This window comes from Micromys minutus (genome assembly GCF_963924665.1).
Source record: "Micromys minutus genome assembly, chromosome: 1".
NCBI lineage: Eukaryota > Metazoa > Chordata > Mammalia > Rodentia > Muridae > Micromys > Micromys minutus.
Window position 1 is genome coordinate 221065489 of NC_137969.1, and position 15808 is coordinate 221081296.

The window sequence follows — 15808 nt, forward strand, 5'->3', positions numbered from 1 at the left end:
GTGTTCCACAGGCCTTCACTGCCCTCAGGAAGGGACCCTGGGATGTGTGTAAGGGTTGTTTGTATTTTAAAGGCTACCGATACAGACATTTTTTTTAACCTAAGGTCCTCTGAGTTTTAAGTGTGGCCATCACCACCACCACTATCCCCCCCCACACACACACACATGTACGTACTCGAGTGTGCGCGCGTGCGAGCACACACACACACACACACACACAGGCACACATGCACACACATGCACACGGACTCATGCACGAAACACATGCACAGACGTACACACACATGCATGAACACATACATGCCCAGGCACAAACACATATGCCCAGGCACAAACGCACATATGCACAGGCACACAAACGCACACACATACTGTCCATCTTCCCACCTCCTGCCTACCCAAGCCTCTTCTGCCTTCTTTCATGCATATTCCCCAAACACTCGTAAGACACAACTCCTGTTTCACTGTCAGTCTTAAGCAAATTGCTCTCATCTTTCTTTCCCTACTTGGAGGGAGAAATCTTCAAATGACCACAGATACAAAAGTAACTTCAGCAATGACTGTCTTCACCGTCTCTGGAGGGTAGGTTACTAGTTGACTCAAATAACAGAAGTGCAGAAAATCCACCCAAATAAATGGAAGAATAAATGAATACTTTATATATAATTACAGAAATTCTACCCTACTAAATTGAATAATAAATTGAATAAAAATAAATGGGTTCTCTACATACTGGGACTTTTACATCAGTACACAGTGCCTGTGGTCATACGTCACAAGTGAGTAGGTGACTGTAAGTTAAATTGTTCCTGTTTAGGAAGCCTAGGAGGGGGTGGGAGGAGTAGTAAGTCTTCGGATGGTAGGCAGCATTCATGGTAATGTTCCCTCCTAGGAAGAATGACCACAGTTTTCAACAACATAAACCCCAAAAGAGAATTCATAGAAGAAAACCAAACACTGCTTAGCCCAGCAACTGTAAGTTTTTACATTCAACTCCCAACAAATACATTTTTAGAACCCAAATTATGAAAAACACTTTATGGCCCATTAAACTTTTCTCTGCAACAACTCCGTAAATATTGAAGAAGCATGGTAAGAAAAAGAAAGGACTCCCAGACAAATGGACAGTAAGTCTTAATTAAAAAGCATCACAGCCTTTTTGTTTATTCGGCTTTTTGAGATTAAGAGTCTCACTCTGTAGCCGAGGTTAGCCTCAAATCCACAGCAAGCTTCCCAAGTGCTTGGGCTCCTGGGAGTAAGCCACCACATGCAACTCAAATGTCCATTTCTTAAAAGACTCACAGTTAAGTCTGTTACCAACACATTAGTCAGATGATACACAGCATCTGTCTGAAAATATGACAAATTATAGTCAACCAACAGGCTCACAAGGACACATGACCACTGCCCAATGAAGTTATAGGTCCAGGGCTCACAAGGAAAATAAATGTACAACGCCGACAGTTCAGTTACTGGGAACTATTTCGGGCTAACAAACCTTTACCCTTCACAAAGAGAAAGCCCACCATCAAGTAGCAGGCTGGCCCATAGGGAAGATGATCCTTGCTGTTTTTAAACTCACGTATGTTGAGACAGCTCACAACTTAGAACTGGAGCCAAATTCCATGTAGTTTGAGAGCTACAGAGGAAAACCAGGATGTAGTGTGCTCAGCCCCACAGGGAGGCGTTGTGCCTGGGAGATGTGGCATTCACACTGGTATCCCTTCAAGGCATGTGGGAAACTCATGCACTGGAGGGAAAGTACCTAAGATGGCAGGACAGGAGTAATGAATGAGGCCCAGCCCTCTCCTGCCCATCACGGTTACTACTATGCCATGGTTCAAGCAGACCCACTCTAAGCTGAGAAGATCAAAATGAAAGGGGACAGAGAAGTCACTCAAGGCTTCACCAACTGTCATCACAGGCAGAATCTCGGAGCCAGAAAAAGCAGCCAGTGAACAGGAGACTCAAATTCCAATCCAGCCTTGGCTACAAGAAGCTGCAAAGACCTTAAGCAGATCAGGTAGTCCCTCTGAGCTTTAATTTGCTCGCGGATAAAATCTAGACTTGAATTTTTATGTCAGAAATTTCTAAGCTGTTTGTGACTGTTCCCAGGGGTGTCCGGGGTGCCAGGCATGTGGGGTTTATAAGTAGATCCCACCTAAGCCTCCATAACCATGCTTGATAAATTCTGTAATGTAGGGAAGATTTGGGGAGGGGGGGTCTGGGGATGTAGTACAATGGTAGAAAGCAAAAGACATAAAATTTTTGAAATTGTTTTTTTGCAGTGCTTGGGATAATGCCCACAGTCTTGTACATGCAAGACAAAACCTCTTAGCATTAAAGCTCCACGGAGCCCCCACCCCTGCCCCCTTTGTAACTAGGTGAACTGTGTAACCAGTCAGCACTAGACAGGAACTGCCAGATGTCAGTTCCAGCATTCATTGTGTGACCTTGAGTAAGTCTGCTTGGCCTGCTAGTTTCCACATCCTGACAATTAAAATAGAGTCACAATAATGGATTATGAAGATTAAATGTGAAAGTGGTGTCTGGCACTGAGCACTCCACAAATCCCATTTTACCCACCAGGTGGTATATTTTTGTTACTTATGTAACTTTTACAGTATCTTTTTTTTTTTTTTAAGCAGCTTAAAGACATGTATCAAGTATTACTTAACAAAACTATGTTTCAAAATAGAGCTAGAAACCCAGGGACTACCTTGAGTTTTGAGAAGTTATCAACATATGCAAACAGACACAAATAGGCACCACCCCTTCGTATGCTAGAAAATGCTAGACATGGTTCAGCCTCGCTTGCTTGTCTCTGCACATGAGGCAGAACTGAGAATCGGTAAGTAACCCTTTCTGCTTGCAAAACTCTAAAAGCACTGGCTTCCCAGATGAGCTAGCAAGAAGTCATTCAGGAAAGGGGTAGGAGGGTAGCTGCTGTTACACTGTTTCGGTTTTTAAATGCTCAAAATTCCCTAACTGTGTTATTCTCTTGTGGTCTCATCTGAATTTCTCACGGGAAAAACTCTTTGGGATTATTTTTGGAGTTAATCCCTTTCCTGGCGACAAGCAGAAAAAGCAGAGGTTGGGATTGTCCACATAGTCCTCTTGAGAGGTAGTTCATACCCAAGAATCTGTGTATGAAGGGTATTCATGGTTCTAGTCAAACTTGTGACTTGGGGGTTAGGTAAAGCCCACTCATCCACAGGTAAGTTTCTCAGGAGGTCACTTGCAGATTAAGACAGAAGATCCTGCCATGCCAGTTTAAGGCAGGGCTGAGGATTCTCCTGCACTGTTGTGGTTTCATGGCGGAGTCATGGGGGACAGGATTGTTCAGTAATCTAACCCACATTCACAGGTGCCAGGTCCTATTCATCCTTTGAAAGAAATTGAGACTAGCTATGAGTACAACTCATAAGCTGTCCCAAAGGAAGGTGAACACTGAAGGAAGCTACCACACATTAAAGAGAAATGACCTGTCTTTAAAATGGACATTGAACATTTCTCTGATACATTGAAAACCATGTCATCCTTAGACAGCCTGTGGGAAACACATGAGCAGAGATATTAGCACTTCAGGTGAAAGGGAAAACTAGGTCACTCAAAAACAACCAATAGTCTTTAGAGTGCAGATTAAATTTCAACCACCCATTTGTCCCAGAGCCCAATCAAAGATTGTCCTGGGCTGAGCAGTATGAGGCAGGACTAACCTGTGTTCCTACCAGACCCAGATGAGGTGCAAGGCAAAAAGAATCGACCTAGAGTGTAACATCCTCCTCCAATAGAACCAAACACGTGCAATGTTCAACCCTTAGAAGTAGGCAGAGAAATGGTGGTAAATAGCTAATTGGCTGGGAGTAGTGGCACATGTCTGAATCCCACCAGGGAGATGCTGCAGGATTAAGAAGTCAAGGCTGGGGGCTGGAGAGAGGGCTCAGCGGTTAAGAGCACCTACTGCTCTTCCAGATGGTCCTGAGTTCAAATCCTAGCAACCACATGGTGACTCACAACCACCATCTGTAATAAGATATAATGCCCTCTTCATATATACATATATAATACAGCTACAGTGTAATGATATATAATAAATAAATAAATCTTTAAAAAAAAAAGAATTCAAGTCTAACTAATGGTCACTGGAACATGTACTTACCTAAATACACACAGGACTGGGCACAGAAGGGTGCTTGAACACCTGAGTTCAAACTGGTACCTTTCTTAGCTATCCAAATTCAACCAAGAACTTCACTCTGTACTAACTAGACAATAGCTTGGAGCTAATTTGGGTTGTTCTGTCACTCCTGTCTGGCCGCCTCAGTTAAAAAGAAGAGCTTTTCAAGGCTGCCTTTCATCCCACTTCCTGCCCTCCTACCCTTGACCCCTGTCTGTAGGAGAACGCTTTCTGCACTGTTGCACTCGGGCTGTAGCACGGAACTGCTCATAGTTTCCAGCCTCCGAACCTCCAGCACCTGCGCGTTCCCTGTGCCTGTGTGTCTGAGGCAGCTGCTGAAGTCAGCTTTAGCAACAGCATCTCAATATCAAAATTAAGCCATATTCAAGTTCTCTCTCGTTAAGTGTAATCTTCCTAATGCATGACTCAGTAAACACAGGATGTACTGACCAAAGAAACCCTATTTTCGAAGGAAAGTATACTTAATACTGTATCCCCAGGTTTTATTTTTAAAAACATCCAATCAGCATGATCATTTAATTGCTTACTTCCAAAGTAGAGCTGCTACACATTTTGTGATTTTGACATATTCCTATAAATGTGTCTGAAAACTCCAGTTTCTAAAATGTGCATTACAATTGCCATTTCAGAAGGACTTTCTCCTTGGCTCCCATTAGCTTCCATTAGAAAGAACTAATGTGTTTACAAGTTTCACACAGCCCACCTCACGAATGTTCCGATAAAAAAATATTTTAAGAGACTTATAGGTTAGAGAAGATTTTTTTTTTTTTTTTTTTTTGCTTTAAATAATTACCTCTAAATGACTCTTTTTGAAGGAGTTTTAAAAAAAAAAAGATGTGTTCAGGAGTGTGGTAGTTTAAATATGCTTGGCCCATGACACTATTAGAAGGTATGGCCTTGTTGGAATAGGTGTGGCCTTGTTGGAGGAAGTATGTCACTGGGTGGGTGGGCTTTTGAGAGCCTCCTCCTGACTGCCTGTGGAAAGCAGAGCCAGTCTTCTGGCTGCCTTCAGACGAAGATGTAGAACTCTCAGCTCCTTCTCCAGCACCATGTCTGTCTGGATGCTGCCATGCTTCCCACCATGATGATAATGGACTGAACCTCTGAAACTGTAAGCCAGCCCCAATTAAATGTTGTTCTTTATAAGAGTTGCTTTGGGGCTGAAGAGATGGCTCAGCAGTGAAGAGCACAGACTACTCTCTTCCAGAGGTCCTGAGTTCAATTCCCATGGTGGCTCACACACATCTGTAATGGGATCTGATGTCCTCCTTTGGTGTGTCTGAAGAGAGTGACAGTATACTCACATACATGAAATAAGTCTTAAAAGAATAAATAAATAAAAAGGAATTACCTTAGTCATGGTGTCTCTTCACAGCAAGGGAAGACAAGTGTTTTGCTCATCCAATCCATACCATGAATGCTTGAAGCTTTGTGTGTATGTGTGTGTGTGTGTGTGTGTGTGTGTGAGAGAGAGAGAGAGAGAGAGAGAGCGCCAAATAAGCAGGCTCTAGGGATGTAAACCAAGCAGGATGAATCTGCACATAGACAGAAAGAGGATCTGGGAGAAGAACGTGGTACATCTAAGCTTATCTTTCCGGTCTCTGATAGAATAACCCAGAACATGTCATGAATCCTCACAGGCCTGAGAGGTAGGAATCCGAAAGGAGCTGATTGTCGGTGTGGTTTTCAATCCCACAATCCAGTGGTCTAGAAGACACCATTCAAAGGTTGATTTTATAGCCACACAGTTCTACAGGTCATTTCTGATAGATGTGTCACATGCCACATTCTTTTTCCTGTCTAAGGCCAATCTTTCCAAATCAGACTTTTGACCTTTAATTCCATAACCTTTAAGATGTTTTCCAAGTGGGCAAGGAGATAAAAGGTAAGTACACAGGGAGCCTTCTAAAGCTATACAAGTTAGAACTTGGCATTCAGAGGTACATCCTGGTACAAGGAACACCACAACCCAACCACCCTGACTCCTGGGAAGTGCAATGTGGGTACGGGTATGTGACCAAGGCAGCCTTAAGATGAACCCCCAAGATGTTAGGGTACATGTTCCATTTTTGACCATCTCTGTAGTCAGTCCGCCTGGCCATCACTGAGACTGTAGATTCTGGGAGCCCTCTTTGCTCTTACTGTCCTCTGTTGAGCTGCACTCAGACCCCGAGATTGAAGACTTGTACCCGCGAAGCGTGTGAGCATTCAGCATCTCCAGCAGCAGGTCATACACTGGGACCACATTTTTGCACTTCATGCTGAGCAGATGTTCCATGCCTTTGTTACTATGGGGGGAAAAGGCACTCAGAATGCTTCCCTCCATATAGCCAAGAGAACGTTGAAATACTACCCAAGGCTCCTGCAGAAAGCCAGCCTGCCCTGCCCTGCCCTGCCCTGCCCTGCCCCACCCCACATTCCCTGTATTCCCATCCCATTGTTCTATAGCTCTTGCATCCAGCTTCCTCAATAGTCTACATTCAAGGGCAAAAGTGATGATGTCATCTTCGCCTTCCACTCACCACCCAATGCTGCACTATGAGCTCGCTCATAAGAAGCACAAAAGCCATAAAACCATGGTTCTAAAGAATGTAACTGTAAGTAAGCTCCTTCACACTGGGACACCTGAAGCACCTAGCTCTTTGACCAACTCAGCTGGGAAGGCACATGTCAAGACACTGAAAATGTTTGCCATTCTTGGTTCTACCTTTAAAGGGTCATGTGTAGAAATTTGGGAGTTAGGAATCAAATCCAGCAATTAGGTGAACACACACATATAAGGATAGACTGGTTTCTGTTCTGCAAAAGGTCATGGGCCAAATGCTCATCAAAGAAGAAACAGGAAGTAAGTTTTCTTCTTTCCTCCTCCTCGTTAAATGCTAGAATCAAACACTCTCCTTCTCCATAGCTCTTACAGTTTCCTACTCAGGGGAGCACTACCCTTCTTTCTGTCTTCATCTTCTCCTGGGTGACATCAGTCACTGAACATCACTGTACCAACAATATACCAACATCTCACCACAACCTTGTCATCAGTGCACACGTTGTGTACTTCCTGAGCTGGCCTGTGCTCTATCCACAGTCTTGCTTCCTCAAGTTGAGAAGTTCTCTTAGATCTCTTCCTTGGTACCCTGATGCCATGGAAACCAAAGGACAACTTTGTGCACACCCCTGGTCCTCAACTGAAGGACAACCAGAGAGCCAGGCTTAGCATCCTTACAAAAATAACCTCAGGCCTTGGCTCTGGGTGGTCTAACGAAGGTGTCAACTCATTTTAGAGAAGACAAGTGCCCATTTGTTTAGGACTCCATAAACAAATTCTATAGACTAGCAACTACATCCAGGTGGGTCCCACCAGCTGCCACAAAATTCCTATCAGGTTTGATGTGACACTCATTTCAACACTTACTATGCACCAAACTTCGGTGCAGGTGCATACACTGATGGTGTGCCCATTCCCATCCAAACATTCTATCGTATCTACTGCAAACTTGCCTAAAAGCCCTGAGTACATGCTTTGCCTACACCCCACTGGAGCAGCATTCCACGGCTCTGTACCTGATGTGCCTGACATGAGAAAGAAGCATCAGAAGGTTGGCCAGACGGACTGACTGCTGCTGGGAGGAGACACCACTCTTTGCAATCACCCAGACCAGGGCATCTGTCACTGCGTTCAACAGGTGTGTCAGCTTCCGGCTACTCTCTGCCTCCTGGCTTGCTGTAGCCAAGGGGTACATGCCTGGACAAAGAAGGAAAGCCCCAAAGTCAGAGAAAAGGAAACTGAGGTCACATGCTCAACTGTTAAGCAAGCCTGGTTCCCGCCCCCCAGGTTGATCCAGGTTATTCTAATTTGCATATGCATATGTGTGGTGCTAGCCAAACAGAATGAGGAACTACCTCCCTCCACCCCTCCCACCAAGTGCTAAACCTTATCACAAGGCTGTAAGGGAATCCTGGCTGAATACAGGGTAGATAAGTGATGCCTTAAGGCAACCACCAGGTCCGATCTTTGGCTTGTCATGTAATTCTGCTTCTTACTTGCAGCAGACCGCTTTGTGACCACAGTCGAGATAAGATTAATTCCACTTAGGGCCAAGGAGGGCTTCTCTTCACCGCATTTAAGAAACAAACTGAGAGCTAATGCTATGAGTCCCCTTCCCAGCATATGTTCCCTGTGCCTCAGACAATCAGAGCAAGACCCCAGGGCCACCTCTGACCAGTCCAAAGCGTTTGTGGCTCCCTGATGGGGCAGGAAGACTACCAATCTTGAGTCAGGTTACCCATTTTCCTCCTGCTGAGTCTAGCTGTCAGACCCTGAACCAGTTCCCAGCTCCACCTACTTCAATTCCCTGTTTAGCAAAGCTTAAGGGAACATTCCCCTTAGCGCTCCCTTCCCACCATCCAGTTCTGCTATGCCCCACCTGCAGTTTCTAAGATACTCACAATGGCTACAAAATAACCAAACAGCAGCCCAGGAGAACCTCATCCCTACCCCCAGTTAAGCCCTTATTCTCCCTTTCCTGAAAGAACTCTTCTTCCAGGCTTTAACTCCTAAATACGAATAGACAACAATCGTGACTTGAACAACGGCACTGCCGACGTGGCTAGTGCCCCTTACCCACAGAATTTGATCAGCAGGATTTGCTTTCTGGTTCTGTTGACATTTCAGTCCAATTAAAGCAAATGAGTTGGACTCTGCTCAGCAAGGGCCGTGCAGAGGTACACAGATTCAGGAATAGCACTTCTCTGCATCCCCAGAGACTTTCAGAGAGTCTTATAATACATATTTAAATGATCCACCATTCACCTGAGAGGCAGAGGCTAGAGTGTCAGAATTCAGGGAGAGCCCAGATGCCTGTAAGCTAGAGTTCCCAGAAAGAAGTCAAACTTGTGTTGACGATTCTATAAGGCTGATTGACTGATTAGAACTTCCTGATTGTCCCAAGACAGGATATTGCAGGTTCAGAACCAACATTACCTCAAGCCATTTCTAGTCCCCTAAGTCATGGCCCACTTTCTGCATCTGACCTACTGTCGTTTTGACTATTAGGCACATTCTCAGAAGACCACTATTTTCCGCCAACCCAGAGCTGAGAGTGATGTCAGGCAGAGACCTATAGCAGTAGCTTGCTGCATTGCTACAACCTAATGTTCCCACCAATGTACTTGGTAAGTACCTGGGTTTATAACTTTGTGTTCTGTAACTATAAAAACTTCGTGAAACTACTTCCACTTTGGAACGTGCTGTTCTCAAAGCCTGGACTTGTGCTGCGGGGCCATGACCACTCATGTAAACTAATTCTTTACTCCCTTTGAAGCGAGAATGTTCATTTGAGATGACAAGGTGCTCTCTCAAGAAACCCAGGGCTGAGCCAGTCAGTGGTGGCATACCTCTTTCTTTAACCCAAGCACTTGGGGATGGGGTAGAGGCAGGCTGATCTCTGAGGCTAGCCTGTTTTAGCCAGGACAGCCAGGGAGGGATACACAGAGAAACGGTCTTGAAAAATAGCAAGGAAAAAAAATTAAGGGCTGGTTAGGAATAGTGGCACTCACTTAATCTCAGTACTCTAGGATCTCACTTGTGATAAAGCACTGGCCAAAACAACTTAGGGGGAGTTAGAGGTTTACCTCACTGTACATTCCATGATCAAGGGAAGAACAGGCAGGAACCTGGAAGCAGGAACTAAAGTAGAAGCCACAGAGAAGTGCTGCTTACTGGCTTGCTCCCCATCAGCCTGCTTCCTTACAGCACCCAGGACCACCTGCCTAGGGTTAGCACTGCCCACAGTGGGCTAGGTCTTCCCAGATCAATCATTCATTTTAAAAAGTGTTGGCAGACTTGTCCACAGTTTTTCAGTTGAGGCTTCCTCTTCCCAGGTGACTCTGGTTTGTGTCAAGTTGACAAGGCTAACTCACATAACTTGAGATGCAGAGGCAAGTGGATCTGGATGAGTTCTAGCCAGCCACTGCCACACAGTGAGACTCTAGGGGTGGAGGTCAGGGGTTGTGTACCTGCTTGCCTAGTGTGCACAAAGTCCTGGGTCTGAGCCCTAGTGCCTCAGTAAATAAACAAAATATCCCCAGAGCCTTCTCTGAAGCTGCTTCTCACCTCCTCCAAACCCTCAGACCCTCATCTCTACCTGCCCCTCCCCACAAGTTACACATTCACCCCTAGGCAGCCAAATGACACTCCTTTTAATGACACCCTAGTTATTGAGGCACCCCCCGCCACCCAAATAGTGTCACATAGCTCAGAAAACGGTGAACTTCTGATGTGAAGAAGGATGGCCTTGAACTCCTGATCTCCCCGCCTCCATCTTCCTAATTCTGCATGCCCAGTTTATATGTTATAGTTCTGGAGACTGCACCCAGGCTTTGGTGTGCCGTAGGCAGACATGCTACCTAAACCCCAGCTGGCTCTCTCTGCTCAGACCCCAGTTCCCACTAACTCCCCGCACCGCTGGCAGACTGAGCATTCTCTGTATTCTGTATAGGAAGCCCTCCTCCTTCTCCATCCTGCCTCCCTATTTATACCCATTCCTCCTTTAGATCTCCTGGTCATGAACTTCCTTCTGGCAGTTTCTCCTGAGCCCCAGCCTACATCCAGCTTAAGTTTTTTTTTTTCCTCCGAATGCAGGAAATGTGCCCTGTCCTTCCACATCCTTGTAGCTACCCTTCCACCTTCATCAAAGCCAGCACAGCACTTGAGGACACAGACCCTGCCATGTGTCACCAAATTCCTATCACCGCCTATTATCATCTGGCACAGAGGACACATTTATCTACAGAAAGAACTAGACTGGATTTGCACAGGTTCACTTTTTTTGTATATTCTTAGGCAGTCACATGATCATAACCAAGATTTTTGTGTGTATTGTGTAAGTGCATACAGAGGAAAGCGTTACTTTGAAAATGTAGAGACTTTTGAGCTGAGCACTTGAGAGGTGAAGGCAGGTGGAACTCTGTTTTAGGCTAGCCCGCTGACATAGCAAGTTTTAAGATAGCCAGGGATACATAGAGAGACCCTCTATATTATGCTGAGATAAGTCAGTCACAAAAGACCACACTTTTTCAACATAGGGTATAGCCCATGAAGTTGGCTTCAAATTCCCTACATAGCTGAAGCTGACCTTGGCTTCCTGACCCTTCTGTTATTCCTCCATGCTGAGATTATAGACACATCAAGGATTGAGCTACAGCCCTACTTAGATCCCCTTTTCATTCTCCCATTTGAAATCAGCTCTAGAACAGACACATCCATGGAGATAAAACAGATAGGCAGTTATCTTGCGGGGAAGGAAGGGTGGGTGTGGTGGATAATTGTAATTATCAACTTAAGTGGATGAAGGAACCCAGGGCATTGATGAGGCACAGTTCTGGGCATGTCTAAGAGGGCTTCCCCAGAGAGGATTAACTGAGGAAGACCTAGCCCCATGCCATGAACCAGAGTCCCATCAGCTGAACACCAACCAGAACTCCCTATCTGTTTCCTAACCAAAGATGTATGAGCCTCCCGCAGTTATGACCAGAAGCTTCCCATCACCTTGCCTCCCTTAGATGCGTCTTGTAGGGTACCTGGCAGCATCAATAAGAAACCATGTAGTAGGGAGTGGAGGCTGATAGCTAAGAAGTACTGGATCTCCTGGGGAGTGGCAGTAGTTAAACTTGATTGTGGTAATAATACAAACTGGACAGACGAACACAAACTGAACTGTGTACTTCTGATTTAGCACAAGGTCTTGCCATGTAGGCCAGGCTGGCCTAGAACTTCCTCTACACCCCAGCCTGGCCTCAAACTCATGGTTCTCCTGCGTACTAGGATTACAGATGCATACCACCACACTGAGCTTGAATTATATATATACTTGAAATGGGTGGATTGTGGTATTCTCTTATTAATAAAGTTGTCTTTAACATAACCTTCAAAACCAAAATTACAGTAGCAGAAATACCCACCGGCAGTGTATAACTCCCTTCAAAGAGCATGGCTCGGAATCAGTTGCCCTTCTCTGTGAACCAGCACAATCCTCAAGGGTAGAGGGGCAGACCCCGGGCCTTCTACATGCTTAGAGGCAGCACGGTCCCAGACGGAGCCTGGAGCCATTGTGATCCATGAGTTTGGGAAAAGGAGGCACACCTTTAAACGGGCACCTTCTGTGTTAAGTCTTTATAAGGAGGAATGTCTATATAAAATGTCTGAAACTAATTTAAAATCATCCCAAAATACCTGCTTTCCTGTACCTCTCTCAAGTCAGGAATAACATCCAGACTTTGGTCACCCATACACTTGCTCACTGGCATAGCACGTGGGTACACTCTAATTGCTAAATGGCAGGCCTTCAACAGGGGCAAAGGACAAGACCAAAGCCCTGTCAAATAATCAGATATATAGGAAGAAAAAAATCTCCTCCACCCCTAAAAATAGAAACACAATGATTCATTGTTAAAAAACCAAACCTAAATTACTTTTCATAAAACTAAAGAGACCTAATAAAGAGGGAAGAGGGGGGAGGGGCTCTTGGCACTATGTCCATATGTGTGGCACAGAGAGTCACTCAAGGACACAACAGACCTGCTCTTTCCTGGAAACAGTTGTGTGTTCTTCTCTCTAGCCCACCTGGCATTCTGGAGGCAAAACTGCCAAGATTTGAACCTACATGTTCAAAGATAAAGGAAAACCCAAGCTTTGCTCAGCTGGAGGGAAATAACTCAGAAAGTCTGGAGTGCTTTATTTTTAAAATCCTATAATATGATCATATAATTTCTTTCTGGCTTTGAAGAATAAAGGGAAATGTGTATGCTGCTCTCAAGCAAAATAAAATAGCCTGGGTTTAATCTTACAATTATTTCAGTTAATAAAATGTTTTGTTCTTTGGAAACCTTAAAATTGTTTAAATGAATAGGTTTGTTGCTAATGTAACAACTGTTTGTTGTTGTTTGTTTGAGACAATGTGTAATCCAGCCTGGCCTCAGACTCTCTCTGAAGCCAAGGAGGACCTTGAACTCCTGACACTCCTGCTGTTGTCTCCCGAGTGCTGGCAAGCATCACCATATCCAGCTCCCTGTCCCTAATTTAAGCTGTTTAAGAAGAATGATGCTATTTACAGGCTTATTCCGCTCTGTCTCCTAGAGTTAGACCCTAGTTCTGAGAGAATGTGGGTTTCGAATTCAGAAGTGACAAGGCTGTCACCTTATTTGACATAGGTTATCAGCTCAGTGCTCACATGGGTTTTTTCTTTATCTTTTTTTTTTTTTTTTTTTTTGAGACAGGGCTTCTCTGTGTATCCCTGAACTCATTCTGTAGACCAGGCTGGCCTTGAACATCGCTTTGGCAAACTGTGACTTGGCCACCAACCATGTTGACACTGGTATACTTGCTATGCACTTTACTTTTAACAAACCCTCAATTCTTTGGGGGTTTTTATGGGGTTCTTTGGGGTTGGCCAGTTTGTTTCTGGTTTCAGACACAATTGATTAGCTTTGAGATTAGGATGTATGAGATTAGACAGTAAGAAAACACTTTTACTCAGCTGACTTCCATTTAAGGATGTTCTTTATGCAGATATGTTTCCATGCTTTTTCCGTAGAATTGGTTTTTTTACCTTTTGAAGAATATGTTATTATTTCTTTTAAGATTTACTTGCTTTCTATTATGGTGGGCATATGTGCATGTGCCCTTGGAGGCCAGAAAAAAGCATCAGCTCCCAGAAGATAGAGGTTCAGGCAGTTGTGAGCACCCTGACTTGGCTATTGGCAACTGTACCTATGTCCTCAGCAAGAACAGTATACTCTAACTCCTGAGCCCTCTCTCCAGCCCTACCATTAGTGTTTCGTATACTGCACTTCTCCTAGGTTTCAACCTTTCAGTTTTCTATGTCTGGAAATACTTTTATTTTACCTTTGGTTCTGAAAGTATAAAGAATTCTAGAGTAACATTGTTTCTAAAGATGCTATTTATCTCTCTCTCTCTCTCTCTCTCTCTCTCTTTAAGCTTTAAAAACATTGGACATGCATGTGTGTGCAGATGAAGGCAGGTACCTGTGGAGGCCAAAAGAGGGTGTCAGATCCCCTGGAGCTGGAGTTACAGGTGTCTGTGAGCAACTCCATGTGGATCCTGGGTACCAAGCAGAAGCCCTCTGCAAAAGCAGCAGGCTCTCTTAGTGACTGATCCAGCTCTGCAGCTCCCAGCTCTGTTTCTTGACTTGGATTTCAAATCAGAAATGCACCATCATCTTTATTTTTGTTCCTTTGTATACATAGCTATCTCCCCCATCCCCTCCCCCAGCTTCTCTTTGCCATTTTTCTGCTCTGGGTGTGGGTGTCTGAAATTCCCAGTTACATCAAACACTGGCACACATGGATGGCTTGAGCCAGTCTGGGCAATAGAGCCAGACATAGGCATGGCAATGCACTGCTCAGAAAGCTGAGGCAGGGGGATCACGAGCTTGAAGTACATAGCAAGGAAAGAAAGAAATTCTTTTCTGTTGGCTTAAAGCAGTTTGATGACGACCCGTCCTTGCTGTGGCCATCTTTATGCTTCTTGCTCGGGGATTTAATTGAGCTTCTCGGAGACTGTGCTGACAGTTCTCAGGAAGTCTAGAACATCTTCGTCTGTGTTTCTTTACAAACTTTCTCCTGTGTGATTTCTGAGTGAGCAAAGTTGCTTCACTCAGTTGCTGGTCACTCACTACTGTTTGCACACCTGCTAACTTCCCTTCTGGGACAGTTTACATGTCCTCGAAGTTCGTTTGGGGCCGATTCAGGCTCTCTGAGTCCTGCCTTGCCCTGTGCCCACTTCTATCTATACAAAAGGCAGCAAGTGTTTTAATGACTGTCCACTCTCTCTTTCATCTTCGATTGGTCATTGTTCAGATTGAGTGGCTTTTCTCCTACTGGAGACCATCTTTTCTTCTTCACACAATAATTTTCAATTAGTTATTTTAAGTATTGTGAAATTTACCTTTGGGCCCTGGCTCGCTTTATGTTCTTTTTTGTTACCGTTGCTTTTTTTTTTTTCATTGCTTCTGAGTGGTGTGGGTGCTCAAAGTCACAGTCTTCAACATGCTAGGCCAGTACCCTTCCAACTGATCTACATCCCTGAGCCCTTTCTTAGATTTCTTAGAGTACAAAAGACTGAATCATAGGCTTTGACCATAAGAGAATGAGAATTCTTCCAGTAGTCTTGAGCTTTATGCTAGACTGTAGTTAAAAGATTTCACAATATTTTGATAATCTGACTTGTTTCTGTTTTATTTGATAGCCTAGGGTCCTGGGCTAACCTTACCCCATTACTATGACAACAGCTTTCTCAATATTCTATCCAATGTCCAAGATGTTACAAGGTTTTCCAACAGAATGGTGACAATGTGAGGTATTTCTCAGCCTATGTGAACCTCAGAAATGTTTTTTTTCTCCCTCACCTCGAAGCATGAGCAGTTTATTGCTCAGCCAGAGCCTTAAAGAGCGCCACCTGCAGGCCAGAGGTGCTGCATGCAGCCCTTTCCTGTCAAACACTCCAGCACAAATCCTACCTGCCCCTGCTGTTCAGATTGTTAGTGAAGGAGATGAGCTAATGTCGGCTAAGTTAGTCCTTGCTTTGGTTTTTGT

At 44.5% G+C, this 15808-nt stretch overlaps 1 protein-coding gene across 3 annotated transcripts in view; it reads right to left on the reverse strand.

Annotated features, from left to right (window-relative positions):
• Positions 1–6302: 6302 nt before the first annotated feature.
• ESR2 (estrogen receptor 2) overlaps positions 6303–15808 on the reverse strand; it is a gene marked incomplete at both ends in the record, with an annotated part of 42973 nt that continues 33467 nt past the window's right edge. For all 3 annotated transcript variants that reach the window (XM_080937158.1, XM_080937157.1, XM_080937159.1), the window contains 2 exons: positions 6303–6489; positions 7760–7940. In XM_080937158.1, the coding sequence (XP_080793284.1) occupies positions 6303–6489; positions 7760–7940 (368 nt within the window). The remainder of the gene's footprint in view (positions 6490–7759; positions 7941–15808) is intronic.